The sequence below is a fragment of the Argentina silus genome (genome assembly GCF_951799395.1).
Source record: "Argentina silus genome assembly, chromosome: 6".
Classification (NCBI taxonomy): Eukaryota; Metazoa; Chordata; class Actinopteri; order Argentiniformes; family Argentinidae; genus Argentina; species Argentina silus.
Window position 1 is genome coordinate 3916275 of NC_139660.1, and position 27500 is coordinate 3943774.

General features: G+C 45.3%; 1 protein-coding gene across 1 annotated transcript; it reads left to right on the plus strand.

Annotated features, from left to right (window-relative positions):
- Positions 1-1106: 1106 nt before the first annotated feature.
- Positions 1107-17901, plus strand: plpp2b (phospholipid phosphatase 2b). The gene is made up of 6 exons (XM_083671964.1): positions 1107-1529; positions 12649-12800; positions 13345-13610; positions 13738-13795; positions 15214-15390; positions 15855-17901. The coding sequence occupies exons 1-6, from the start codon at positions 1469-1471 to the stop codon at positions 16005-16007; spliced, it is 867 nt and encodes a 288-aa protein (XP_083528090.1). The 5' UTR covers positions 1107-1468; the 3' UTR covers positions 16008-17901.
- The last annotated feature ends 9599 nt before the right edge of the window (positions 17902-27500 follow it).

Here is a 27500-nt window from a genome sequence, read left to right on the forward strand (position 1 = left end):
GTGTGTGCGTGTGTGTGTGTGTGTGTGTGTGTGCGCGTGTGTGTGTGTGCGTGCGTGTGTGTGTGTGTGTGTGTGTGTGTGTGTGTGCTCTGTTATTACTGTTACTCAGTAAGCAGCCTACCCCCCAATCTTGGTGCTGATGAAGAAGCATCAACCAAGCTCCATGGAGCCCTGCTGATGTTTGGTCATGCTAATGCCTACAGTCCCAGCAGGTGCTGTAAAAGTCTTTCTGCTTTTGTAATACTGGGAGTTTTGTCCTTTTCTTTGAGTTTTAGTGTTCCCACTCATGTGAGCCCAGTGCTCAGCGTGGGTCCCCCCCACCGTACCACCGTTGATTAATGTCCATAACTAATGGCACATTTAGACCCAATTTGGTTTTACTGCTCAGCGTCAAACAGCCAATCTCAGTCATGGCTGAGTCAGCATCCCTGGGGCTTGCTCTCTCTTTCAGCAGTGGTGGTAACTGGAGTTGGAGTTGTTGTTAAATACTGGACATCAAAATGAAGTACAAGGGTCAAGCACTGAATGGAATTATAATGCTTATAATTCAAGTATGCTGCACAGAGTTTGTTAAAGTGTACTGCCTATGGGTTAAGTCATTACTAATGGTTAAGTCATAAGCTAATACTTTTTTTGTGAAACTAAGTTTTCCTTATCTGCTCTCTGTCTGACTGCTTTAAACATAGGCTACAACTTCAATGATGTCAAAATATATGTGAGATAAATCTGCGATATTTCATTTCGCCAATAAATTGATGGACTGTGATTCATGGTAGATTCATGGCAATGCACGTATTACTTACCACTGTCAGTTGTATGGCACAATGTCTCATTGAATAATTTCCAGTCTCATACTGTAGGCGCCTCCAGAGTCCCCGCAAGTCAGATGTGCGTCTTGACCGCTGACAATTGTTGCACCAGCAAGACACGCAGAGAACGTTTGTTGCGCAGTAGTGTTTGCTGTTGAGCTGTGTTTACAATCGCTGTCATGTGTACTTTTCAGAGTTTGCATAGGTAACTATTTTGACGTCAGATTGTGGGTGTATAAAAACGCAAAGGACGGAAAAGAGGAGGAGGGATCAGTGGTGTGGGGAGAAAAACTTATATTGGTTTCTCGGACGCCTCGAGCACTGTGAAATCGAAGGATTGCTTTCAGCGTCATCAGTGTACCTACAATATGCGCGCAAAGAGGCGCAAGACTTTACCACTTTAGCCTATCGAGCTGGCTAGTCTTTCAGTTTGGAATAATACATTCTCGGACTTCTGCTCCAAAAACTGCACACCTATGGTGTCAACAGCTTTGGGCAGGTAACGAAGCCGGAAGAACTTGCAGTACAGGTTGCCTGTTTGCATAGCCTTCTATTTTAGTCTTCTCTAAGCGCAAATGGACTGTAGCCTATGTCAGCATTAATTCTAACCTTCTAGACAAATTATCGATAAGTTGACAGCCTCTATCAACGGAATCACAATGACGGACTTGGGGAAAAGGAAGCTATACGTCTTAGTGGACGTGCTATGCGTGGTAGTAGGTAAGTACAGTAGATACAATAACAGAAGATTGATATGAAGATTTCATATCAGCGCTTTTTAGCATTTACCTACGTAAGCAGTCTTGCCTCGACAGCATGTTTACTTGACTTACACACAGACAGAACAGCAGCTTCATTTTACTTGGAAATTGGAGGTTTTAATTTTGTAGCCAAATATTCACAATTAGGTTGTCACTTGGATGGAAAGCAAGTTACTGCACTCCACCACAACTGCAAAGTATGACGTTTGTGCCCTCTTTTTGTGTTTATACTTTGTATTTGTTACATTCTACAAGTGAACAATTGTATATTTACTTAGACAATGTAGAATAATAGAACCATGTAAATAATATTCTAAGTATGCAAATACAGGGTAACCTTCATGGACAAGTTGTTGCCACTTACTCCAGGAATTCTGCAATGAGATCAAATGTACACAATGTACAAAGTTTTAGCACAACATTCATTCTCGAAAACAATTTCCCCTTTCATAGCTACAAAACTTGGCACAGAGGGACCCCACACCCACTTCATATTTGATCAGAACGTGTTTTTTGTTGTTTTTTGTTTTTTTCCCCCCTTAATGTCCATTGTCGTCCTATAATATGGACATCCCCACTCCGGGTTCAATTAAATAAGAGTCTGCCAGAGGCAAATGGTCTGCCAAATAGAGAGATGAAGTAAGTGGGTTAACACTGCTTTGGCGGTAGCTGTGGATGATGCCAGTCTGTTTCCCTCTGTTGACTCCATCCATTCCCATCCCCTTTATTTATTTTCACGTATTAGCAAACGTGTCCAGCAGACATGATGTGACATTTAAACTGCACCATGGGAGAAGGGTAAGGATCTCATTCTCATTCCCATTCACGGGCCTTGTCCCGCCGTACTGGCCGGGTCTGCAGGATTTTACAGAGGTTCCGGAAGCTCAGTGTTTGTTTATGGAAATTTGATATACATGTGTATGCCCTCTTCTACCCTGTTTTCTTCAATATTCTCTCTGCCCAAAATCCCTCTAAGAATGTGCCTCTCTCCACATTCACTGCATTTCCAAGGATATTGCTTACACATGTGCTTGGCAGACCCCCTTTTTTTTTTTTTTTTTTTTTTTTTTTTTTTTGTCTTACTTCAATTAGGAATTATTTCAAGATGAACATTGGGTAGGGTTCTGAGAACACACACTGCGCCATTGAACCATGAATATGAATTAAGTAGCATGCCTTCAGGGCAGAGTGTAAACCTATCGCTTGTTTGAAGGGTGTAGAACTAAATACACAGTTATAATTATCAACATCCTTTCATCCTCTCTTTGACTTCTTCATGATTAGAATAGAACGTAATTGTTTGTTGTCTTCCGAGGAGGAAAGTATTTTTTTTTACAGACTAGCACATACACAAACAAACCAATCAACCGTTACATTTACATTTCCGCATCGCCCACGGCCATGCAAGCCAGCCCCAAACCCCATCCTCAAAGATGGCCTCCTCACCCGGCATCAGTGGCATGGCTCTGGTGGCGTTCGGGGGTGTAAGTGAGGTGTGTGCTTACACTTACACTTGGCAGGCTTATGTTGACTTTTGGCGCCACATGCCAGTGTTGTTGTGGTTGAGAGGAGAGGAGAGGAGAGGAGAGGAGAGGAGAGGAGAGGAGAGAGAATGGGTAATGCCTGATGCCTGTTGGGACCTACATCCCCAGGCTTTCAGAACATGATCCATCCCAACACCATGGGATTTTCCAGCGGTGATAACATCGGACAGACTACCATAGAGTCTGGGTCCCCATTGAACTCTTAAGCTCCAACAAACTATGTCACACGTCTGGGCTTAAAACCCCGCCGGTCAAATTTAGATCACCCCCCCCCCCCAACCACCCACCCCCCCCCGACAAAAAGAGGAAAAAGTCAAAACTATGCCTTTGTTCTCAGCAGCCACCAGAGAAATGACTTATTATTTGAAATGTATTCCACTGTTCAAAGCAGAACTATGACAACAATGTTATTTCCTGTTTCCCATTATGTGGTCAATTGTTAGAAATAAGAAATGAACTGAAACTGAACCAGTGTGTGGGAGAAGTTGATATAACGGTGGTTTAGTAACTTAATTATAATGTTAGTCTTAATGTGAATGTGTGAATGAATTCTTAATGTAATGGTTTTATCCCACGTTTATAGCCCAAACTGGTGAAAATAAATCACACGTTTTTGGTCCGTCCCCCCCTCCCTCCCTCTCTGCATGGTCTCTCTGCAGGTGTCCTTTGAGGGCAGAAACTAGGCTCCAGTGGGTGTTCACTCCACCCCTCACTGGGGTTTAAAGGAGCATGCTGGGAAAGCCTGTCAGGCTGCCACAGTAACTAAAAAGAAAGTAGGATGAGAATGCAGATGAATGCCGTTCCAGATCCCTCTCAAGCCTTTCACTACTATCAGCTCATAGTTGATCTTATTTCCTTGTACTTCATTTTGATGCAGCTCATAGTTGATCTCATTAGCAACAACTGCCATTTTCGGAATGCCAAGCTACGCAACTACAATGGGTTCATATTTGTGTGTGTGTGTGTGTGTGTGTGTGTGTGTGTGTGTGTGTGTATGTATGTATGTATGTATATATATATATATATATATATATATATATATATATATATATATATATATATATATATATATATAATGTATGTATATGTAGACTCTGTGCAACAACTAAGGTTTACAAAGATATTTTTTCAGTCAGGAAGCTGTCATTAACAAACACTTTGTCTGTCAAGAAATGTATAGGCCTAGCTATGTACTCGATTCAGAGGTACTTTTGATATCATGACAGTGAAATGTAGTTATCCATTATCCTAGGCCTAGCCCCGGTCAAACTACAGTATTAACAGCAGGTGTAACTGTGATTAGTAACCATGACAAAGACGCAGGTTCAAAGTCACTCACAAGCCCTCCCCTGCGTCTCCATGGAGAAACACCCAAGCTAGGATTTCAGTCCTGGGATTAGATGCACCTCAGACAGCCAGACGCTGTGGTTAAGTGGTTTCACTCTTAATGTCTAGTTCATAGTTCGTCCGAGCAACCAGTAACCTGCAAATCTGTTGGACCTTGGAACCAAGCATTGGAGATACTCAAATATCGGTCCTGGTCATGAGTTTGACATTCAATCTAGGGTCTTCAGTTCTGTTTTACCCTTAATCCCCCTCTCTCTCCCTCTTTCCCCCCTCCCTACCCACCTGCCTCCCTCCCTCCTCTCTTCTGTCTGTGTAAACCTACCCTCAGTACAAATAGACGGTGGGCGTTGGCCATGTGCACAGAGGAAAGGCTGGGGTTAACCTTTCCCTGCCTACGCGTTCCATACAGAAGGTAGCAGAGAAACCAGCAGAATAACATACTCCACATCACGAGATGTATTGTGTGCTTCAAGCAGTATGAATAGCTGTGAGCTGTGCCTTATGCTTATGAATCAGATATATTCTGAGCACAGTGTATGACTAATTTACCCCACAGTGAGCCAGAGGTTACACACACTCACACACACTCACACACACTCACTCACACTCACTCTCATACACACATACACACACACACACACACGCACTCACATTCACATTCACTCTCTTATTTTCTCTCTCTCTCTCTCTCTCTCTCTCTCTCTCTCTCTCTCTGGAGGAGGTTGAAAGGTTTTCTTCCCCCTGTTGTGCAGTAATCACATGCAGTGATGAGTCATGGAGATGCCAGGTCTCCACCCCCACCACACTGAAGGACCCCCGGCGGGCTTGGCAGGGTTACTGTAGGACACGGGAATAACGAGTCATATGGTTTATAGGCCTTGTTTTGTTTGGGCCTTGCATGGGCCTTGTTGTATGGGCCTTTTTTTTGTCTCAATTCAAACTCAAAGGCACGCCAAAGTCTATTATATTAGCCTAATACTTGGCTTCATAAAATGTGCACCATGTTCTCTGACCCTGACTGCCCTGGAGTTTGAAGCGGCGTGGCTTGTAAAAGCAACTATGCAGTGTCTCCAGGGCCTCTCATGGGATTCTCACGTTGTTGCTTTGGGAACGGGCATTGTCATACGTTCTCAAACTGTTCCCACTCACAGAGAAATGTCCTAACGACACCGCCGGGACTGTTATTCCCATGACAATGGTGTGTCATGGAAACTGATGCCATCTCCAATAAACAGATTAGATGAGACGGACCAACAACATGCGTTGTGACGGTTGGCTCTATGAAATACAGCAACGTAGATTTCACGAGTCAGAACCCTATGGCTGGATGATATGAAAGCTATGAAAATATAATACAGCACCGTTCTACCACAGCAACATCTGCTGCTAGCTCTCTCGTGTGTAATCAAAACATGGTGGTTTTGACCATTCATTTGATCTGAATACCTGACTTTCCCCAGACCAAGATTTATCAGCCCACCTTCTGCACTGCTTGGTGCTCAGAATGCATGAATGATGAAGTGAGCGAAACAGGGGGATTAAGGAGCAATAATGGGTAGCTGGCTGAATCTGGTGTGACTGGGGAAGTTGGGCGTTTCTCGTGTGAATTAGAATTCCAGACCCAAATGCAGAGTTTGTTCGCTCAGCACATACCTTCCACATTAGTCAGTCAGTCCGGCCTGCCGGAGGAGGGAGCACAGCAGACTGGGGTTGGGCTTGAGAGAGAAGGGCCCTGGTCTACACTCCCTCTCTCACACACACACACACACACACACACACAGATATTTGGATAGAGGGTGAGAGGGGTCGGGGGAAAAAGAGAGGCATAGAAAGAGGGAGATGGAGAAGAAATGGAGAGAGGGAAATGGGGACGGACAGATTGAGATTGGTCAAGACTTGAGAAGGCAGAGGCACTTGACTGTATGACCCTGAGAGTGGAGAGAGATGGGACATCCCATCCCAGTGAAGATGGGAGCATTCTAGCACATGATCCAGCTGTGACCTTCTCTCCACTTTGTGGACCAGTCAGGTCATCAGAGAGGCATGGGAATATCCCATTATGCTAGGGAACATCCCATCATGCTAGGGAACATCTCAGCCTACCAGGGAATGTCCCACCACACCAGATCGACAACAATCTGCTAGAATCATGCAAAACAAAATCCCAGGCTGTATGTTTTTTGTAATTCTTTTCCATATTCAAAGCTTTGCAAGGTGCCACTCAAATGGAGGTAGGGAGAAACCTACATGATGGCCATTCCAGATCCCTATGATTCATGATGATGAGAGTACAGTTTAATGGAAGAGTTCCCTGAGAAGTACAGATTACTGGAGCAGGCTACAATTACCCAGGTTTGAGTCCAGGCTCTGACGCCTCCAGTGCACATCGAGGGAGAGGACAGAGAGAGAGACAGAGAGAGAGAGAGAGAGAGACAGAGAGAGAGTATGTGACTGGTTGTGGCTCTCCTCTCAAGAGTGGAGTGCGATTGTGGCCCCAAATGAACCCGTGTAATTGCACATCTGCCGGCTAAATAAAGCAGGGCTCCATTCAGACCTCTGTATTTACAGAGCGTGAGAGTATGGGAGGACACTGGGATTTAAGGAGAGAGAGAGAGAGAGAGAGAGAGAGAGAGAGAGAGAGAGAGAGGAGAGAGAGAGAGAGAGAGAGAGAGAGAGAGAGAGAGAGAGAGAGAGAGAGAGAGAGAGAGAGAGGAGAGAGAGAGAGGAGAGAGAGAGAGAGAGAGAGAGAGATGAGAGAGGAGAGAGAGAGAGAGAGAGAGAGAGAGAGAGAGAGAGAGAGAGAGATTTTGAACAAGAGAGTGGGAGGACAATGGAGGGTGGGAATGAGCGGAGCGTTGACTGAATGAGGCGAACGGTGCATAAAGTAAACCTCCCGAGCTCCGCTCCGAGTAGACAGGTAGGTCAAGCCTGCGTATGAAATGGGTTTAACGCAGATGTCCAATCAAAAGAATTTGAGCAGGTGCTGCACAGCTTAGTCTTTTGAACCGTGGTTCCTCGGCACGTCACAGTGCATTTGCATCTGAAACTCTTCTCATCCTCAAACGATTCACTGTTATTCTCCCCCGTATCACCGCGGCCTGATAAGAACCCCCGTTTAGGAGAAGCAGACAGCCAAGGTTCTGTGATAGATGATACGAGTGAATGTGCACGTACTGTTGGCGAAAGAAGGGGGGTTGGTGGGCGGGCGGGGGGTTAGGCTCTCTCAAATGTGGTCAAAGCTGTCCAATGGGGGTCCTTCATCTTCGACAGGAAATGTGAGCTCTGCTTCCTGTGGTTTCAAAAGGGCTCATTACCTCTTCAACGGGGAGTGTAGATTGGCTTCCTGGCAGCATTCCAGGCGGGCCTAATTTCCCTCCACCACAGAGTCAGGTGTCTGTAGCCATGGTCCTTATACAGCCACTACCTCTTTGAACCTCTCCACCCTGCTTTCCTGTATTATTCTACCTCCTGCTTGGCTTTGAGGACTTTTACTCGGCCCGTTAAAAGACATGGCTCCCCCTCCCTTGCCTCCCGTAAAGATGCAGTTCTGGAACACTGTCAATTTAAAAGACATGGCTCCCCCTCCCTTGCCTCCTGTAAAGATGCAGTTCTGGAACACTGTCAATTTGAGCTGTGGGAGTTTCTTGTGGTATCCTGGAGACCTATTTTGTCTGTCTGAGTGTCTATTTGTGCCTGTGTGTGAAGGCCTATGTGTTTGTTTGTGTCTGTCTGTGTGCATGTTTCTGAGAAAGTGGCTGGTTAGTCTCTCAGATTCTCTGCAGTGTGTTGTGGTCACACACACACACACACACACACACACACACACACACACACACACACCACCTCACCTCAGCACGTTTAGCTCCACCCAGGACACTAGGTCCAAATTTCTTTGGCAACTTCACCTGAGAACCAATATTTTCATATAAACTTTTAGATTTTTGGCTGACGTGTTAAAGTGAAGTGTCTCCTGAATCAATGCTGTCTTATGAATACAGACATTAAAAAAGTGCACACGTTTACAAGCCAGGAGAGGGTGATTTAAGGCCAGGTGAGCTGTCTAGCTCCAGCCCATCTACGGTTGGCGTGGCGAATCAAAGCACTCAGGGCACGGCATTTTAGCTATTCCAATAGAATGAAGAAACCATGGTAACCTCTTCCCCACACAAACAGCTGGATGCCATCTTGACATACCCATGCGTAACTAAAATGTGCTTTTTATTGATCTTAATGTGTTATACTCCATCCATGGTTTGTTTAATTGGATATACAGATCTTGTAAGCTTTTAGTAAGCAGTATTTTTTATTAACCAGAGCTTTTCTTTGAACATTTGCACATAATTTGTCTCCCCACTTCGCCGTTACTAATGTTCTTTGCTGACCCCTCTGACAGATGGTGTTAAAAGCTTTATAAAAGGGCCTTGCAATTACTCCAGTGTGTTTCTTCTACATATTCAAACACTAAGTGCTCATTTAGAATCCGCTTCCATAATCCATTTATAATCCACTTCCTGTATTAGGTCAATAAACATTTCCTAGATTGTGTCCAGACCGACTCTCAGACATACAATACTTGCTGTATGTATTTTGCGTGTGCTTATATGTGCGACCCAATCCGGATACTGGTGATGAAAGCGTACGATTTAGCCAGTATTTTCCATTCTTTTTTCCCTCAATTGCTAAATAAGCCAGCCCAATAAGAGTATGTATTTAATGGGGGTAATCTATGCCGTGTAGACAGGTTCTATGTTATTCTGTCACCCCCCCCCCCCCCAACCCTCCCAACAGTAATAAAGGTAGTCCACCCCCCCCCCCAACCCTCCCAACAGTAATAAAGGTAGTCCACACAGTAGCCCTCAAGTACATGTTTGTTTTTACTAGAAATGAAAAAGCCATGTATATTCCCAGTAACTATTTTCCTTTTCAGAATATGTTACAGAGTGTATGACAGGTTGTGTTAATGCTTCCAGTTTGAAATATCAAGTCTAGAAAGGTCAGGGGGGGGAAAAGGGTCTCAGAAATGGATGAGAGACTTGCATGAACACAGAAGTGTTGACGAGTGTTGAGTGTTAACGTCCTTCCAGGAGTTTTATACGACTGTCCTGATTATTTTACACTCGGCTTTGTTTGTTTTTGAACAAAACAATGGCCGAATATTCCCCCAGAAACCAAACACATAATCGTTGACACTGGATCTGGAAAAGGTAGGGAGACGTGGTCACAATAACAAAGGAACATAATCCTCTTTTTCTTCATCCAGTCTTTTCTAAGATTCAGTGCCAGCCATGTGTCCATGTGGAGTAGGAAAAGGAAGTGGGAGACGTTTGTTCCTTGACATTCTCCTGTGATTCTGTCCCGCTGCGTCCCTGCCAGCTGGAGGCGGGAGGCAGCAGGGCATCAATCTCCATCCAGAAGCCACATCACACTCTTTCCCTACCGTTCCTGAGTCCCCTTAGACAGGATGTTGGAGATCTCCACTTTGTCTTGTGGCTGTCGCTCTGCAGGATGGTCCTGAGGGCCTGCCGGGCCTGGGGGGGACTGAGGGCTTGCCGGGCCTGGGGGGGACTGAGGGCCAGCCGGGCCTGGGGGGGACTGAGGGCCTGGGGGGCCTGGGGGGGACTGAGGGCCTGCCGGGCCTGGGGGGCCTGGGGGGGACTGAGGGCCTGCCGGGCCTGGGGGGGACTGAGCCTTTATTTTGTGGCTCTCGTGGGTCTTGTCGCCCTGATAACAGCTGCCACTGTGTAAACACTGTCACAACAGGCTTCTGCTGGTGGGTGGTGGTGGTGGTAGTGAAGTGGGTGGGTGGGTGGGTGGGTGGGTGGCTGAGGGGGGCAGGTGGACCACAGCTGTTGCTGCTGCTGCTGCTGCTGTTGCTGCTGCTGACAGACAGAGCTGAGAGGGGAGGAAGGATGGTTGGTGCTGTTTGGGAAATGAAGTCGACAGTTCTATATTGGTCAGTCAAAGCGTTTGCACCTGTTTGGTGCTGATTTCCTCTGACGTGTTACACACTTAATAGTGATTGCTTGGTTTACATCCATTACATTGCATTCAGTTTGTGGTAACTGGCAAAGCAACTGACCTTTGCATCTTAACCTTTACTATATGTAGGTTGTGTATGAATGTGGCTTGGTAGGTTGTGGTAGGTTGTGTATGGGTTAGTTGTTTTTTCCCCCCCAATGTTTTCCTGATTTGTGTGCTTTGTCTTGTCAGAAACCTAGCAGGAAGGTGACTGTGTGCAATACAGACAGTACAATGACACTTCTTTACCCTCTGAAGACTATTGTTCATTATCTGATCCTCCAACACAAAGGTCCTGTTCTCTCCTGTCCTTGGTGTCCCGCACTGAAGCAATGGAAGGCATTGTTAGTTGGATCGGGTGTCTAAGTTGGGTGGGCATTGCAGGCACACAGCGAATTCACAATGTAATGATTAATCTCATATCACGGAGGAGTCACGTCAGCCAGACGGCATACTGTGTCATGTAAGCAGCAGTTGGAATCAAATTTCTGTATTTTTGATTTCAGAGTGTCATCTCATATCTACATATACATTCTTCTCTCATACCTTATCCTGTTAAATAAACTTCTTACGTGTTCTTATGTTGCTCATGATGTTTACTAGGAATACTCAGTACTAGTTTTCTGAAAACATTCCCTGTGGCCTCTGAAAGGACTAGAGTCATGTGCTCGTGATGTGTGTGACACGTGGCTTCTGAAAGCAGAGAAACCTTGAGTAGAGCCTCACCTTTGCTGACTTCAGAACATATCCAGTATATTTTCATTAGGTCTTAGTATATATGCTCCTGGCCCACTATCTGTCAGTCTGCCTGGAACGTGGCCTGGAATTATGTCATAAACAGACGTGTTTGAGAAGGGGACTGGGGAGGGGGCCCTTTAACAGAAATGTAAAACTTGAAACTGCACTTTTACGTGTATGTAATATTTTTTCACTACTGTTTTTCTTTCATTTAGTATGCGGCCTGTCTGCCTCCTGGCACCCCAAGGCTGTCTCTCTGTCTGTCTGCCTTGCTGTGATAGCTGGGTAGTGGGTTTCAGGGTGGGGAGTTTTGTTCACGCAAACGCCCTAGGCCTCATCTCCACAGCTGCGCTCCTGGTTTTACACAAAAGAAAGCTCCAGGCTCTTACAGAAAAACTCCACACTCTAAGCACTTGTGCAAATTAGGTATTTTCCCTTGTAGTATCTGTTTAATTTGCCGATACGGATGTGGCATAGAGCAGTGAGCGTACTTCATTACATTCTCATCAACAGGAAAGGAAATAATAAACACTTAATGTCTTCCTCATTGTGAGTTTGTGGCTTCGTATCACACGTCAGACAGGTCGAGTGTGTCTGTGGATTCACAATGTTTCCGTCTCAAGGACTGTTTCCATTTGCCCTGTAGCCTTGAGGCTATATTTGGGCTTATTTGTGCACACAACCACATCACTCAGCTTTCTAAAGAGGTATGGCGTGCGTGTGTGCGTGTGTGTGTGTGTGTGCGTGTGTGTGTGTGTGTGTGTGTGTGTGTGTGTGTGTGTGTTGTGTGTGGTGTGTGTGTGTGTGTGTGTGTGTGTGTGTGGTGTACTAGCGTAGGCATTTTGGGTTGTTTCAAGATATCAGTGTTCCACAGATTGCTCGGCAGGAAAAATACTCCCCTTACAAACCTTGAAGAAATAGTTCACCTCGCTGATTAAAAAACAACGTAATGTCTGTCTAGTTTTCTGGAGATGGAAAGAATGTGTTATTTCAAAGATAGAACGCTCTTGTAACTACACTCGCTTGGATCAACATGATTGTCTACCTCCTCCTCCACACACACACACACACACACACACACACACACACCCAGAGTAGCCAACTTTATCGTCTTTATTATGGTCAAAGTAGTCTAGTTCCCAGAATGGGTTAGGTTATGGTTAAGTACTGTATGGTTAAGTACCCAGGTTATGGTTAAGTACTGTATGGTTAAGTATGGTTAAGTACCCAGGTTATGGTTAAGTACTGTATGGTTAAGTAACCAGGTTATGGTTAAGTACTGTATGGTTAAGTATGGTTAAGTACCCAGGTTATGGTTAAGTACTGTATGGTTAAGTATGGTTAAGTACCCAGGTTATGGTTAAGTTGTGATAATTGACGTTATGTGAATCTAACCTGTTTTCTGTTTCTCATCGTCTCTCCTTCCTGTAGCGGCGCTGCCTTTCCTCATCATGACCATCGTGTACCGGCCCTACGAGCGCGGGGTCTTCTGTGACGACGAGAGCATCAAATACCCTCTCAAACCTGACACCATCACCCACGGCCTGCTGGCCGCCGTCACCATCTCCTGCACCGTCATCATAGTGAGTCCAACCTGCCACCATGACACCAGAGCAAACACATCTGACCCACTCTAGTCTCATTTCCGGGTGAAGTTAGCAGAGCCAAATGCCTTCTCTGACCCTAGCGGGGGAAAAAAGAAATCCTTCCTTCTAGCATCCTTCTTCCTTCCTTCTAGCAATTGTGACTGCCAATGGCCCCTGATCCTAGCATAGATTACGTTTTCTTATGATGACTGATGTATAGATGATTCACTTACTTAGACAAATGTACTTGTTGTAAGTCGCTTTGGATAAAGGCGTCTGCTGAATGTCAAAAATGTAAATGAAAGAACAGAGGGACTACAGATGAAAATTAGCTGTCTACTGTAGCTAAGTCTGGTGCAATGACATGACAAATAAACGTATAAAATAAACTACGCCTGTCTTCCTTGTCATGGCTCCAGGTGGATCTAGGATCAGATTACCCCACCCTCAGACTGACTTTATCTTCCCTCTCCCTCTCCCTCCCTCTCTCTCCCTCTCTTTCCCTCTCTCTCTCTCTCTCTCTCTCTCTCTCTTCCGTCAGATTTCTTCCGGGGAGGCGTACCTAGTCTACAGTAAACGCATCCACTCCAACTCAGAGTTCAACCAGTACGTGGCAGCACTCTACAAGGTGCTGGGCACCTTCCTGTTCGGAGCGGCAGTCAGCCAATCACTGACGGACCTGGCCAAGTACACCATCGGACGCCCGCGGCCCAACTTCATGGCCGTCTGCGCCCCCAGGGACTGCAAGGGCAACATGCCCTTGCAGATCAACTGTACTGGCAATCCCAGAGACGTCACTGAGTCCAGGTATTAAACTGACCCACTGACTGGATTGATTGGGTTTAACACAAGTCACGGGAGCTCAAAAGGTGTGTTGATGAAATGTTTAGACGTACAGTACATTTGCAATATCAATGTTCTCTCTGATTTCCAGGTTGTCCTTCTACTCGGGTCACTCCTCCTTTGGGATGTACTGTATGCTGTTCCTAGCAGTGAGTAAACACTTCTCAGGAATTATTCTAACCCCTAATCGTGGCCTTATGTGAATCAGCCTTATAAAGTCTCAGATGGAATCATCTGATGTAATGCTTTGCCCTTTGAATCAGTTCTAATCAGGGATGTCACGGAGAGGTAGAATAGGCTTCATAGAGAAGGGTTATGGACATATATGGGCAAGGCAAAAGTTCAGCTGAAGAATTTGGACCAGGAGACTAATGTGGTGTTGGGCCGGGCTGTTGTTCCCCACATACGAGGACAAGGCCTGTGTTCTGTTCTGTTCTCTCTGGTTATCCAGTTCAGGGCCCTGGGCCGTGTGTGTGTGTGTGTGTGTGTGTGTGTGTGTGTGTGTGTGTGTGTGTGTGTGTGTGTGTGTGTGTGTGTGTGTGTGCGTGTGCGTGTGCGCGTTAAAGGGCCAGGCGCCGACTAGACGGCCCACTATGCAAGGCCAAACCAATCAATTAGTCTCCAGTTCTTCTCCTCTGCGTTGTTTGGTAATCCCATCAGCCCTTTGATATTCCCATTGCTATATAAGTGTCCTACAGTATTGGATTCTAAGATTGAGTGCATGTGTGATAGAGGGACGGATGGTAGGGGGGGTGCAGGATGGTGGGGGGGCGCGGGGATGGTAGGGGGGGTGCAGGATGGTGGGGGGGGCGCGGGGATGGTAGGGGGGCACGGGGATGGCGGCGGGGGGCGCGGGGATGGTAGGGGGGGGGGGGTGCGGGGATGGTGGGGGGGGGGTGCGGGGGCGCGGGGATGGTAGGGGGGGGTGCGGGGATGGTGGGGGTGGCGCAGGGATGGTAGGGGGGGGCACGGGGATGGCAGGGGAGGGGGGGCGTGGGGATGCCAACTTCCACACCTACTCTAACAGGAGCCCAGTAGCAGTGAGGAAGTGCGTGTGCCAGTTTCACATTTTCTGGCAGCTGCTCTCTGCCTGTGAAAAGAGGTTTCAGTCCATGGTAGGCATAAATTAGACCAGCATTCAACACCTTTTTACTGTTTATGTGATTCTAAGCATTCCCTGTTTCAGTTCTTGCTTGGTACTATATCTTAATTTAAGGCACTTTTATAATGAACACTGTATATTTGCAAAACAAACACAGACCTTGGTCTCACAGACCTTTGCATATCTAAGACTGACATTAAACTGCAAACCGGCGCCAGTTACACAAGCTAACATTACCATGTCGGAATTACATGGCTTTATTCAGCAAGATGATCCCTTTAGAGAGGCCAAAATCACTGAGACGTCAATTAACAGTAATGTCAAATTGTCTACAATTGAAAGCAATACTTATGTGATTAATCTCTCTGTCTCTCTCTCTCTCTCTCTCTCCCTCTCCCACCCTATCTCTCTCTGTCTCTCCCTCACCCTCTCTCCCTCTCTCCCTCCCTCCCTCCCTCTCTCCAGTTGTACGTCCAGGCGAGGTTGGTGGCGAAGTGGGCCAGACTTCTCAGACCCACCATCCAGTTCTTCCTGGTGGCCTTCGCGGTTTACGTGGGTTACACCCGCGTGTCTGATTACAAGCACCACTGGAGTGACGTTCTGGTGGGGCTTCTCCAGGGCGCCCTCATCGCCATCCTCAATGTGAGTCCGCCCGCCCGCCCGCCTGGCCGCCTGGCTGCTGCCTTTTACATGCCTTTTACAGTCCAACTTCCTTGTTTTGATTGAACCTCATACAGCAACGCCTTTTGGAAGCGGCAGAGACTCTGGTTGACGCACATTGCAGAAAGTGAAAAGCCGAGACTTTTGTGCGTCCAGACTGCTGCGTGCAAGTAGTAGAGACCCTCCCGGGCACCGTGTTTTACGAGTCCTCGGGCCCGGTTGGAGAGCGGGAGCGGTTGCGAAGCTTTCTGTGTGTTCCTCTCAGATGTGCTGCAGCTGCATGGTGCCTGTACCCTCCACCAGACATGTGCAGTCACACTTTCCAACTCAACCCTTGGCCTCCCCCCCCCCCCGCCCCCCCCAATCACTAGGAACCACATGCTCTTACTGACCACCATTGCTTCCCTCTCTCCCTCCTCTCCCCCCTCTCTCTCCCCCCTCTGCAGGTGCGCTACGTGTCCGACTTCTTCAAGCAGCGTCCTCCCCGCTGCTCCAGTCCCGAGACGGCGGAGAGCGAGGAGCTGGAGCGCAAACCCAGCCTGCAGATCGCAGACGCAGAGCACAACAACCATTACAGCTACAGGGCTGGGCCTGTGTGAGAGAGAGAGGAGAGGGGAGGGGAGGGGGGAGCCTGGGGCCTCGATCAGCCTGCAGGCCCCCAGGCCCCCAGGCCCCCAGCCCTGTGTCTGTCAACCACTCACACAACACCTCTCACAAACCACTGGGCTGACTGAGGGGGCTGAACGCACCCCCAGAATACTCTAGAGCCTGGGGGGGCGCCAGCCCCCCTTAAAAAGACATGACTCCCTCTCCCTTTTTAGTGAGAGAGGTGTTTTTTTATGGTTGTCGTTGTGTTCACGTTTTTTACCATAGTTTTTTCACATGTTTTTTAATTCAATGGATGACAAATTCTGACAGAGACAGACAAATGAAGGAGGGAAAAAGAGAGAGAGAGAGAGAGGGGCAAGAGGCAAGAAGGAAAACCATTCTTAGAGGAGGAATGTTCTAGATTAGTCCCATTTTAGTGCACCTTAGTCGTATGACGTAAGTTATTTGAACTTCAGTGGGGGATTGTGATTGACGAATGTTTCATCGGTGTGAAATGGACTGCAGAGAGTTACAGTACTGGTGTTGATGTCGATGGTGTAAGTCTACGTTGGATGTTTAAGAGTGATATACCACTAGATCACAAACAATCACTGCACATTTTGCCATATAAACATTTGGAAATTCTGCATTTTGCCATGCAGAAATTTGGCCTCAATCTCTAAAATTTCTTTTTTTTTTTTTTTTTTTTTCTTTCTGTTTTTTTAATCTTTTTTTATTTACAATGCTCCTTAGACAATAGTTGAAAAGGGTTGTTTTTGTGAAGGCTATTTGAAGAATGGCTTTTAATTTATTTTTCATATGGAGAATTTTATTCCCTCATGCGCTGTTCAGGTGTTGTGACATCACAATCACCCCTGCTAGCCACTATGAGCCACAAATACTGTATCTATATCTGCTTATATCATGTGACATTTTTCATACAGAAGGAGGAGTGTGTCTATAGGCATGTAAGTAGGTTCAATTTATTATCTCACATACATGTACACAGCGTTCTGTGGCACATATCCAACGAGTGCCTTCATGGCCTGTTTTGAGTGCCACAATTGGATCCGATTTAAGTTCCCGACACAAACCAGATGCCTTTTTGGTATTGGTTTTAAAGTGTTGTAATGCTATAGCTTCACATGCACGCCGCTTGTTGCAAGCTGGTAATACTCTTCTATCCCAAGTTCAAAGATCCTTTTATTTCTGTTGCTGTGTGGACTGACGGAGGTGATTTGTGAGTAAGGAGTCCTGTACGGTGACCGTATCATGCAGAGCCCTCCGTGACTCCAGAGGGTTGACGACAGGTCGGGCGGCTCAGGCCCCGGCTCACCTGGAAGTGATTGAGAGGCTCTCAGAGGGCTGACCTGTGACTGTGGAAATGGCGGGGCCGGGGGAGAGGCCTCCTGCAGAGACACGGTCCCTCCGGACCTCAACACTTTTAAAGACTTTGCTTTGAAATTCCTTAAAATGAGAAACACCTGGCCTGGAGCAGATTCAGTGAAGGGTTGTTGTTGTTGTTGTTGTTGTTGTTGTTGTTGTTGTTGTAAGTCTCACCTGTGTATTACTGAATCCCCCCTCAGCCCAAATTTAGCAAGAGAGAGCAACAATGGTGTGAGAATGTTGTTCTTTGATTCACCTCCAGCATTTCCATCATAAACAAGGCTCTCAGCTGGACTTGTTCTAGGTGGTGTGCTCTGTGTGTAATTAAGCTATTCCCGTGGTGTATTAGTGACTTTAGAATAGGTCCTGGTTGGCCATTCTGTGTGTGTGTGTGTGTGTGTGTGTGTGTGTGTGTGTGTGTGTCAAATATATTCCCTTTTCTGTTCATTGTACATTGATCTATGCATAGCTGTTTATGTATGTAGCGTATACACAAAAAGACTCTAAATAAAGACCAAATATACATGCTGATGTTTCAATGGATGTTTATTCATGATTTCCTTTCATCTTAAAGGGTCTGCATTGTCATGAGCTGACTGGATCATAAGATTATTAGAAGATGGTGGTTTTACCCTTTCGTGCAAAACAAACTGCTGGACTGTTGTGTAGAAGGAAACCTAGGCATTCTTCAACAGTATCCTTTTCAGGTAATAATAATATATATGCCATTTACATTTACATTTATGGCATTTAGCAGACGCCTTTATCCAAAGCGACTTACAACAAATACATTTGTTTAAGTAAGTGAATCATCAATCCAACAGTCATCATAAGACAAAGTAATCAATGCTCACACCAGGGGCCGTTGGCGGTTGTAATCGTAAAGGCATTTAGCCACTTAGCATTTAGCTGACGCTTTTATCCAAAGCAACCTACATTGCAGTGAGTGCATACATTTTTCGTAATATACGGTCCCAGCCGGAATCAAGCCCATCACTTAGGCGATGTTAGTGCCAGAGGACGAGGTCATGGTAAGGTGGTGGAGATGTGAATCTGGTGATTGTAGCACAGGGGAGGCTGGTGGAGGTAGAAATCAGAGAACACGCTCATTGTAATGCATGGAATCATATGAGGAATGGCATCAACCGTGTGTGTTTGATACCATTCCTCATTCCATTCATTACAATGAGCCCGTCTACAGATGTCCACCTCCACCAGCCTCCTCAACAGCCTGTTGTTGTTGTTGTTGTTAGTGTTTTGTGGAGCATTATGCGAAGCACAGGACATCAAACTCCCATTGGTGTTAATCTGTTGTAAATAAAGAGAAAGAACATCCCCATACCTTCCAGTTCAGACGTGATCCTGCTGTCTTTATCACAAGCTGTTGCCCTGACGATGATCCAAGTCCCTAGCGGGTCTTCCTGAAGACGGGTGTTGAAATCAAAACAGAGGAATTGAACTTTGGGTTTATTTCATAAATAGCACATCTAGATTCTAGATAGCAAGTCCTATTTATCCAATGTATCCAATGACAATGAAGCACTGGTGTCTGCTTTCATAGGTGTTGTGGTTGAATAGAGAGGTGCCCAACATCCTCCCTTCCTATCCACTAAGATTTCCTATCGGGTTTATGTTTACGTGACTGAAAACAACAGTGTCTGTGACTCACCCATTGTTCCCGTTGAAAGAAGTGGAAACCAACATTTTGCTCGGAAAAGCTGTTTGCGGACTCATTGGTTTACCTCACTGTCCCCTCTGGTTTCCTATTCCTGAGTTGAGAATGTCCATGCAGGATTCCTCTGTGTCCTCTTCCATGTTTGTGTGGTTTGGCCATACACTGTGGCTCTGGGTATTTTCACTTGTATTGTATTGTATTGTATTGTATGCAGGTTATCCTGTGTACATTTGTGAGATAAATATGGATTCCAAAAAAGTAATTTTAGATTGTGTCATTGTGTCAGCCCCCTTTTTGCTCTCTCTCTCTCTCTCTCTCTCTCTGTTTTCGTGATGGGATGTTGCAATGGTCTTGAATGCAATGAACTTACAATAAACCCATTGGAGGTACTTGGCATTTCGACATTACAGTCATTCAGCTAGCACTCCAACTAATCCCGTAACCCAGCGAGACCGCACTTTAGCTCACATTCATCTTCCTGTCAAGGCACAGCCATAGAACACGATGTTGCAATGATCAATATGATGTGTGCCGCCTGGTACCTCTGAGAGGCCAAAGTTGGCGTTGAAGTGCAGTGCATGGTGGGATTATGGCGGTGGTAGCAGCCAGATCTATGATTTACTCAGTTCTAACTTGGCTGATTCATAGCCCCAGCTCTGTCCTGCTTTACAAGTTCACTACAAAAAGCCCTTGACTTATCCCTGGCTTTTCAACAAGGCTAATTAAAAACAAGTGCCAGGGACTGGGAGAGGTTGAGCAAGAGATTCTGCCCCCTTTTCAGAGAACGTCCGTGGGACGGGACCTCTCAACCAAAATAAACACACATATTTATATCGAAATAAACATTGGACCCAAGGGATATTTGTGTGAGTCTTATTGGCAGCTGAATTGAAAACTAATGTCAGCCTTTATTTAAAACAATATTAGTCACTGACCTGTTTTTGAAAAACACTGTGTCTTATGTCGAAACGACTCAGTGATGTGCATACAAATGATTATTCAGTTCCAACTGGGTGCAGCGTGGAAATAGGTGCTAGTGCTGTTTCTCAAGAATCACTGTAGCATCCACCGAGGCTACGTGGTGCTTGATCCCCGGTAAACATCTCTGTTGTCACGTTGTGAGGATCCTGAGAACCGGTTACTATGGCAACCCCTTTTCCAAGCCTTTTAAGTTCATGTTCCCCGTAGGAATACCGTCTCGTCCGTTCTCCAGTCTCATAAACCTGGTCAGTTCTGCCGGCTGTGAGGCCTTTAAATGTGAAGGGCATCTAACTTTCAGGGGATGCTCTGTGTTCAGCCTTCAGACTTCCTGTCATCAGCGTGGAGGAAGCAAGGACGACATTGTCGTCCTGATATGCCGCCTTTTTACAAAACCATCACAACATGAATATGCTTCCAGTACACATTCCAAACCAGAAATCTTAGTATAAATCCAAATAGGGTCATCACAATCTCCCAATACAACGTCATTCCTTTGAGCTCCAGAGTCATGAATGGGCCGGCAGATCGAGTTTGGGATTCTGTGAATGCCTCTGGGCCTGCATGGTGAAAAGTGGCTCCTGAAATGAGCGGTTAAAGAAACCTCAGCAGTGGAAGCAGTAAAGCAATAGGAAATAGAATGGGCTCCGTCTGCAGTGTTTTGGGGCTGTGGCAGGCACCGCTGCAGTGAGGCTACATACGACCCACTCTGGTTAAAGTCCCACAGTGACGGCCGTGTGGTTCTGAGCTGGAATGCCTGGGCAAACACTGAAGCATGTTAGTGTACAGCCTCATATTGTCTCTCTCCTCGCCTCGCCGTACGTTGTTATTTTGCGGCTTTCCGCTGAGCTGGATGTCTGTTTATGTCCACGCATGGCTCCAGCGCTTAAAAGGAAACTTGCTTTTGAGAAAGTCACGGAGCGTTGCGCTCCGCCGCACGCTGCAATCGCTACTCGCTGCTATCAGCGTGAAACAGGGGAGAGTATTGATCAAACGACACAGGTCAAAGGGTATCTTGCTAAGACTGTTAGGTTCAGTGCCCAGACCACACGTATCAGAGATAGCAGCCGGAGTGCTCCTACTACTTTTTGATTCAAGACTTTCTTTACTCACTTCTCAAAGATCACAGTACAATTATACTGTCACATCACTATGGCGCTGGAAAGATGATTAAGAATTCTAAAAAGAGAAATGGGTTAGTAGCCTAAAATAGCTAATCAGCGGCCTAAATCATGATGAAGTGAATTTAGGTTGTGACGTGTGGTGTGTATACAGATATACACTGTTGGGTAGATTTAAAGTGGTCATCATGATTAAATGTTTTCTTTTCTCATGTTAGAGCCGTGAAGCCATTTTTAGCTTGGCTCTGGTTCTACCACTTAAAATGCCTCCAGAAAATGAGCAACCACTGCTAGAGTAAATGTTGTTTTTCTCTTTCTATAAAGACAACCCTCTGTCTCTCTGCTGGCTCGACTGTTTACAACAAAGTAGTTAAACACCATTCAACTCTGGCCCTGTCCCCATAGCATCCATCCTCTGTTATGCTTGTGTTCATTGACCACCGATGATGATATTCTAATTCTAGGAATAGAATTGTTTATTATTTATCCTGCTGTCTGTTATCAACGGCACAGGACTCTTAGCTGTTGGACCCGGTTCTAGTCCATCATGCCATTTGCATGCGTCACTCTGAGAATTAAAGATAGAGTAGCCTGTCATAACCGTGAAAAGCCCACACGCCTTGTCGTCAGGCATGTTGACTTACTTGGCCAATTTCACTGCGTCTATTTCGGAGAGCTTCAGTGAATCTCAGACAACCATGGCAAGCTTGACCACGTTCCCGTAGCCTATTTCCATGTTATGTTGGGTCTGACTGTATAACAGTTTGATGCGTCCAAATTTCAGGAACTCAATGGGAGGTCCCTACCAAAGCAGATATTTATGCCTGTTTATTGTGAGGGAGTGTCATCTTTCAAAATAGCCCTTGTGTAGAGTGGTTCCAACTTCCCATTCCCTGCTGTAACAACTCTCTCCCATATATCCTGGTGTCTCTGGTGCAAATGAACCGGTGAATTGGTTCTCCTGAGAGACATTCTTATATTCAGTTATTGCATTTTCTAAGCATTACAGAACCATCCATTTCTTCTGCAAACTACCTTTAGAAACCACCCATTCCTGTTGCCTACAGCCCCTCAACAGCGTGCAGAGAGGGAGAGAGAGAGAGAGAGAGTGTGTGCTGACTTTTCTTCTTCCCCTTGCAGTAACAGTCATGGAAAAAAAGAAGAGCAGAGGAGAGGAGAGGTAAACATAGCAGGAGTCTTCAGGCTGGGGAGGAGGTGGTAAACACTCTCTGAGGGGGATCTGCAGTCTGGGTCCAGGTCGCCCCTTGGACAGGCGCTGTGCTCCAGGCCCTGGAGCTCGGTGCTGGGGTTGGGGCTGCGGCCTGACTGGACAATGCTGCACTTCTTTCAGCCCGGGGAGAGCATTGACGTCTGGCTCCCAGCCATCCCCACCACCACCACCACCACCAGCGCTGTCGACGGATTTATATATTTATATATTTATATATTTATACACACCCACTGTGTTACTGTTGCTGTTACCGTGGCTCCGTGTGCTATTATTTCACAGCGGGATACACTGTGCCCTCACCCGTAAATCTATAACGCTGGGGAAGACTTGCTGGGTCACAGGGAATGATCGTCTGTCTCAGACACATGGCGGTAAACAAGCATTCAGCAGGGTATGGGGCGGGGGGAGGGGGAGGGGGGTGGGGGCAGGGGTGGGGGTGATGGTGCACATGTGACAGGCAGCACAGGGTCCTGTTTCAGTGCGGGATGACGTAATTTCACTGACAACGACACACGTGTTGCGCTGGGGTGAATATTGTTGCTATTGGTGAATCTACCTTCCATCCATTTGATGAGTTCCAAACCATAATGAGCCGCAAAGGTAGAGCTCTCTGTGCCTGTCTAGGTTTATATACACCTTCTCATTCAATGGTTTTCTTTATTCTTATTATTTTCTACATTGTAGATTAATATTGAAGACATCAAAACTATGAAGGAACACATATGGAATTATGTAGTAAACAAAAAAGTGTTAAACAAACCAGAATATGTTTTATATTTTTAGATTCTTCAAAGTAGCCACCTTTTGCTTTGATGACAGCTTTGCACACTCTTGGCAAGGCGTGTCCAAACTTCTGACTGGTACTGTACATATGAGTACACTACACTAACATGTGAAGAATATGTTGTGCACTATGGGAATGATTCATGGCTCACCCATCACATCAACCAGGGATGATATGTGCCTCTGCCAGATGGGTGAAGGAGAGTAATTCACAGAGTAGGTTTTATAATGTCGCTGTGTTATCTTTAAGCTACCATATGTATATTGGCTTTAGTTACGTGTTATCTTTTGCGGCAGAGATGAGATATGTAGTCATGCATGGTTGGATTTGAAGGTCAACAAGTTAAGCAGTTATTGAATGCCACCATTCAAATCCACTAACTCAGCATTTACTCAGCTATTCCATAAAGTCATCATTCTCCCAAAATATTGATGTTTTCTTTTATGTTACCTTAACGACTTGTGTGAAACAAAAACAGTTGACTAGTTTCTACATCACTTATCTAAAGACAGACACTCCCCAAGGGTTGTTGGACTAGTTACTAAATCACTTTTCTTGACACAGTCACTCCCCATGGGTTGTGTTGCATTATATGAGTTTGTGGTGATAAATTACCCTGCACAAAAACACCTCCCCACAGCTCAACAAACAGGAGTGGAGCATGTTCAAGAAAATGCAATGTTATTGTAACGTTCAGATAGAAATGTGTTATCTAGAACATACAATGCCAGTCAAAAGTTGGGACACAAATTTGCCAAGAGTGTGCAAAGCTGTCATCAAAGCAAAAGGTGGCTACTTTGAAGAATCTAAAATATAAAACATATTCTCGTTTGTTTAACACTTTTTTGTTTACTACATAATTCCATATGTGTTCCTTCATAGTTTTGATGTCTTCAGTATTAATCTACAATGTAGAAAATAATTTAAAAAAATAAAGAAAACCATTGAATGTGAAGGTGTGTCCAAACTTTTGACTGGTACTGTCTGCCATGTAAAATAGGGACTTATTCGAGCTCTTACCCATACAGTAGGTTTGCCTGCCTTTAACTCCCACCAGAGGAGGCCTATATTCTTGTTTCTATAAGGATGGAGCTGTTCCTTTAGAAGAGAGTGAGAGAGAGAGGGACCACAGGGGGAACCGGGAGGCCTGGGTCTGCACCGCACCACAGCGCCAGCTGGGCACCTGTGGAAAATACAAGGTCCCTTCCTGTGCCAGAAATCTTTGGAGAGGGGGGAAAAATTAACGAAAAAAAGTGAAAATGTGAGTGTGATGGCTGGAGAGTGAAGGGCAGTGCAGTTCCTCAACTCCAACACCCCAGGGAAGAGGGGAACGGGTTGGAGAGAGGATGAGAGGCACAGAGAGGGAGAGACAGCCAAAGAGAGAGAGAGAGAAAGAGAAGGGGACAGAGCCAAAGAGAGAGAGAGAGAGAGGTTGAGAGAGAGCCAAAGAGAGAGGGGGAGGGGGGGGGGACAAAGGGAAATGGAGGGAAAGCAGGGTTATGGAAGAATATAAAAGGTACAGAATGAACTGGATGAAGAAAAGAGAGTAACATAATATAGGGATTGTTGTTTTTTTTCATTAGGGGGGATGATGGATGGAGGGACAGGGAGAATGGCAATCAAAGGCTCTGAAGTAGAGCTTTCCATGATGGTATCATAAGGCAGACATTCTGGCGTATGTTGTGGAGAGGCTGGAAAGACTATTGAGGGACCAGACCTGCCTTTGTCAATAGCATCACTGTCCTTCACACGAGGCACTGCATGATCACCACTTGAGAGAGGAAAGAGATGACTTTTAGAGGAAAGAACTTGAACAAACAACTTGAAAAAACAAGATAAATGCAACAAAACTGTATGGTACTCTCTCAGTTAAAAATACACTGTACTAGTTTCAGTCACAACAACCTTATCTTGTCTAAGAGACTCAGATGCGTGCACACACACACACACACACACACTCTTTCTCATCACCCAATCTGACCCCTTCCATTCCCCAGCAGGGCTGACCTGATCTCTTCATGTGTTTTTGTTATCGTTCTGCGTGTTCAGGATGTGAGATAATGCTGACTGATGCTGATTCACTAAGACCAATAATTGGATCCTTTCTGGCTCCAACCAAACTGGCTGGACTTCCTGGGTCGGCAAGGACACCTCATGGATCTCCATGCAGGGAAGACAGACACAGGACGTGGACAGTAGAGGTAGCATTAAGTGCAACACCACAAGTTCACTGGTTTTGTTCAATGTTGCGCTTTACCTTGAAGTGCGATTGATGACAGTCTAACTAGCATCCACTTAATTATATGAGATCACTCTTCAATAATGTTTATTTGAACACATAATATGTATGACGAAATCATACTCAGGACATTGTTTCCTTCCAACTAACCTCCGTGTGGTGATGACTGGACCTGGAAAATATGAGCTGTTGTTGTGTTTCTACAACAAATGGTTATTACTCAAGCTCTAGTAGACAGTTGACATTGACAGCACACACATTCATAGTATTACATTTGTTCTGAATTACAGTCATCCCTGGCTTGTGACAACGGAGAATCCTGTAACATATTGCATCATCCTATTTGTGTCATTAGAGAGTAGACAAACACACACACACACACACACACACACACACACACAATATATATATATATAAAATGTCTCTCCCTTTCTCTCTCTCTCTTTTTAGTTCTGTTAATGTGTAACACCCTGTGTGGTGAACATGGCCTATGTCTAAAAAGAAGCTGAAAAGGCCCTGTACCCTGTGCATATAATCTGTTACTGTAATACACTGACTCCTAGTGGAAAACCGTTATAACTACAGACATTACATGACCAATAATAGTCTGTATATCATGAATTGCCAGCTGCTTAAATGTTGCATAGTTAAATGTTGCCATACTTTATGATAAAGACAACATATTACAACTTTAGTCTTCATAAGGAGCAAATATGTATCCAAGATTTGTTCACATTGCAATGCGGGCTTCTCTCATGTCTGTTTGACGTGTATCCGTCTAACTAGTATTGTTATTGTTAATGACTGACGACAACGTTTCAAATGCCCAATTGCTATTATTTCTGAGGACGAATAAGCTGATACTGTCTCCAAAAGAAGGTTCTACCGAGATTTGAACTCGGATCGCTGGATTCAAAGTCCAGAGTGCTAACCATTACACCATAGAACCTGCCTGCGCAAAATGAGCGAAACTGGGTTACTTCTAGAAACTTCAACTGCAATTGCTGTCATAGAATGGTATAGAATATTTTTTTATAACCGTCTCTATTTAGTACATTCGGTTTCTCCACGATGAAAGCCAGCCGATAGTGCCCAGGTAGTAACGTAACGGCAAACAAAGCATTTATCAACGCAACGCAGACTCAACGCAACTGCAATGGTTCCAACGGCCAGGAGGGGGCAACATGTGCTCATCTGACTGAATGATGGCTGTGGTCTATGAGAGGCAGGACTGCATGATGTTCTCTTTTTAACCAACCAGCTACAGAGCAACAAGTTAATCAGCAGCCTAATAATAGAACAGCTATAATGAAACGAATGATCATTAACCGATAGTGCATACCACTCCTCTAGGGTGAGAGAAAAAAAAACGGTATGTATTAGCATTTTTGTTCAATTAATTACGCCCTCTTAGCTTACTTCTAGGCTTACATATTTTAACATAGCTTCCAAATATATGTATGACTGTTTGCCAAGCTCGATTTGACTGACAATGTGTGGGGGTGTGGACATAATGTGGTTGGAATAACCATGAACAGTTTTCTAGGTGTGAGACAAGATCAGGTACCACTCTACTGTAGAAAATAGAATGACAGAGAAGGGTGAAGCTGTCATTTGCAAGTCAATGCTTACCTCTCTGAGTGCGTTTGAATTTCAAACGGTTTTCTGAGGTAGGGCTACTGTTTTACACTTGACTGTATCGGAAAATGCTAGAATTTATTTAGAATTTATTCAAAATTGCACGTCAGAAACGGATAATGGCCTCTTCAATAGCTATTTTGGTAAATGCACCATTTTCAGCCATATTACTTTAACACACTCTAATGTTAGACTTGGGTGGTCGTATCATTTTGTATAATTTTGCTTCCTTTCTGTCAATCTAGAACATAAAAAATGTGTCACATCACAAACTCAACGTTATATTACCAGAAAACCCAATTAGGCCACTATGTTGGAGGTGCAGTGGTTCAGTATGGATGTGCAGCATCCTGTGTAAATGAGGAATGTGAAGGACTGTTGAGCAGGGAACACAACATAAAGGCAGAGTGCTGGAATTCCTGAGTTCCCAGATACACATGCCTGTGGGCGCA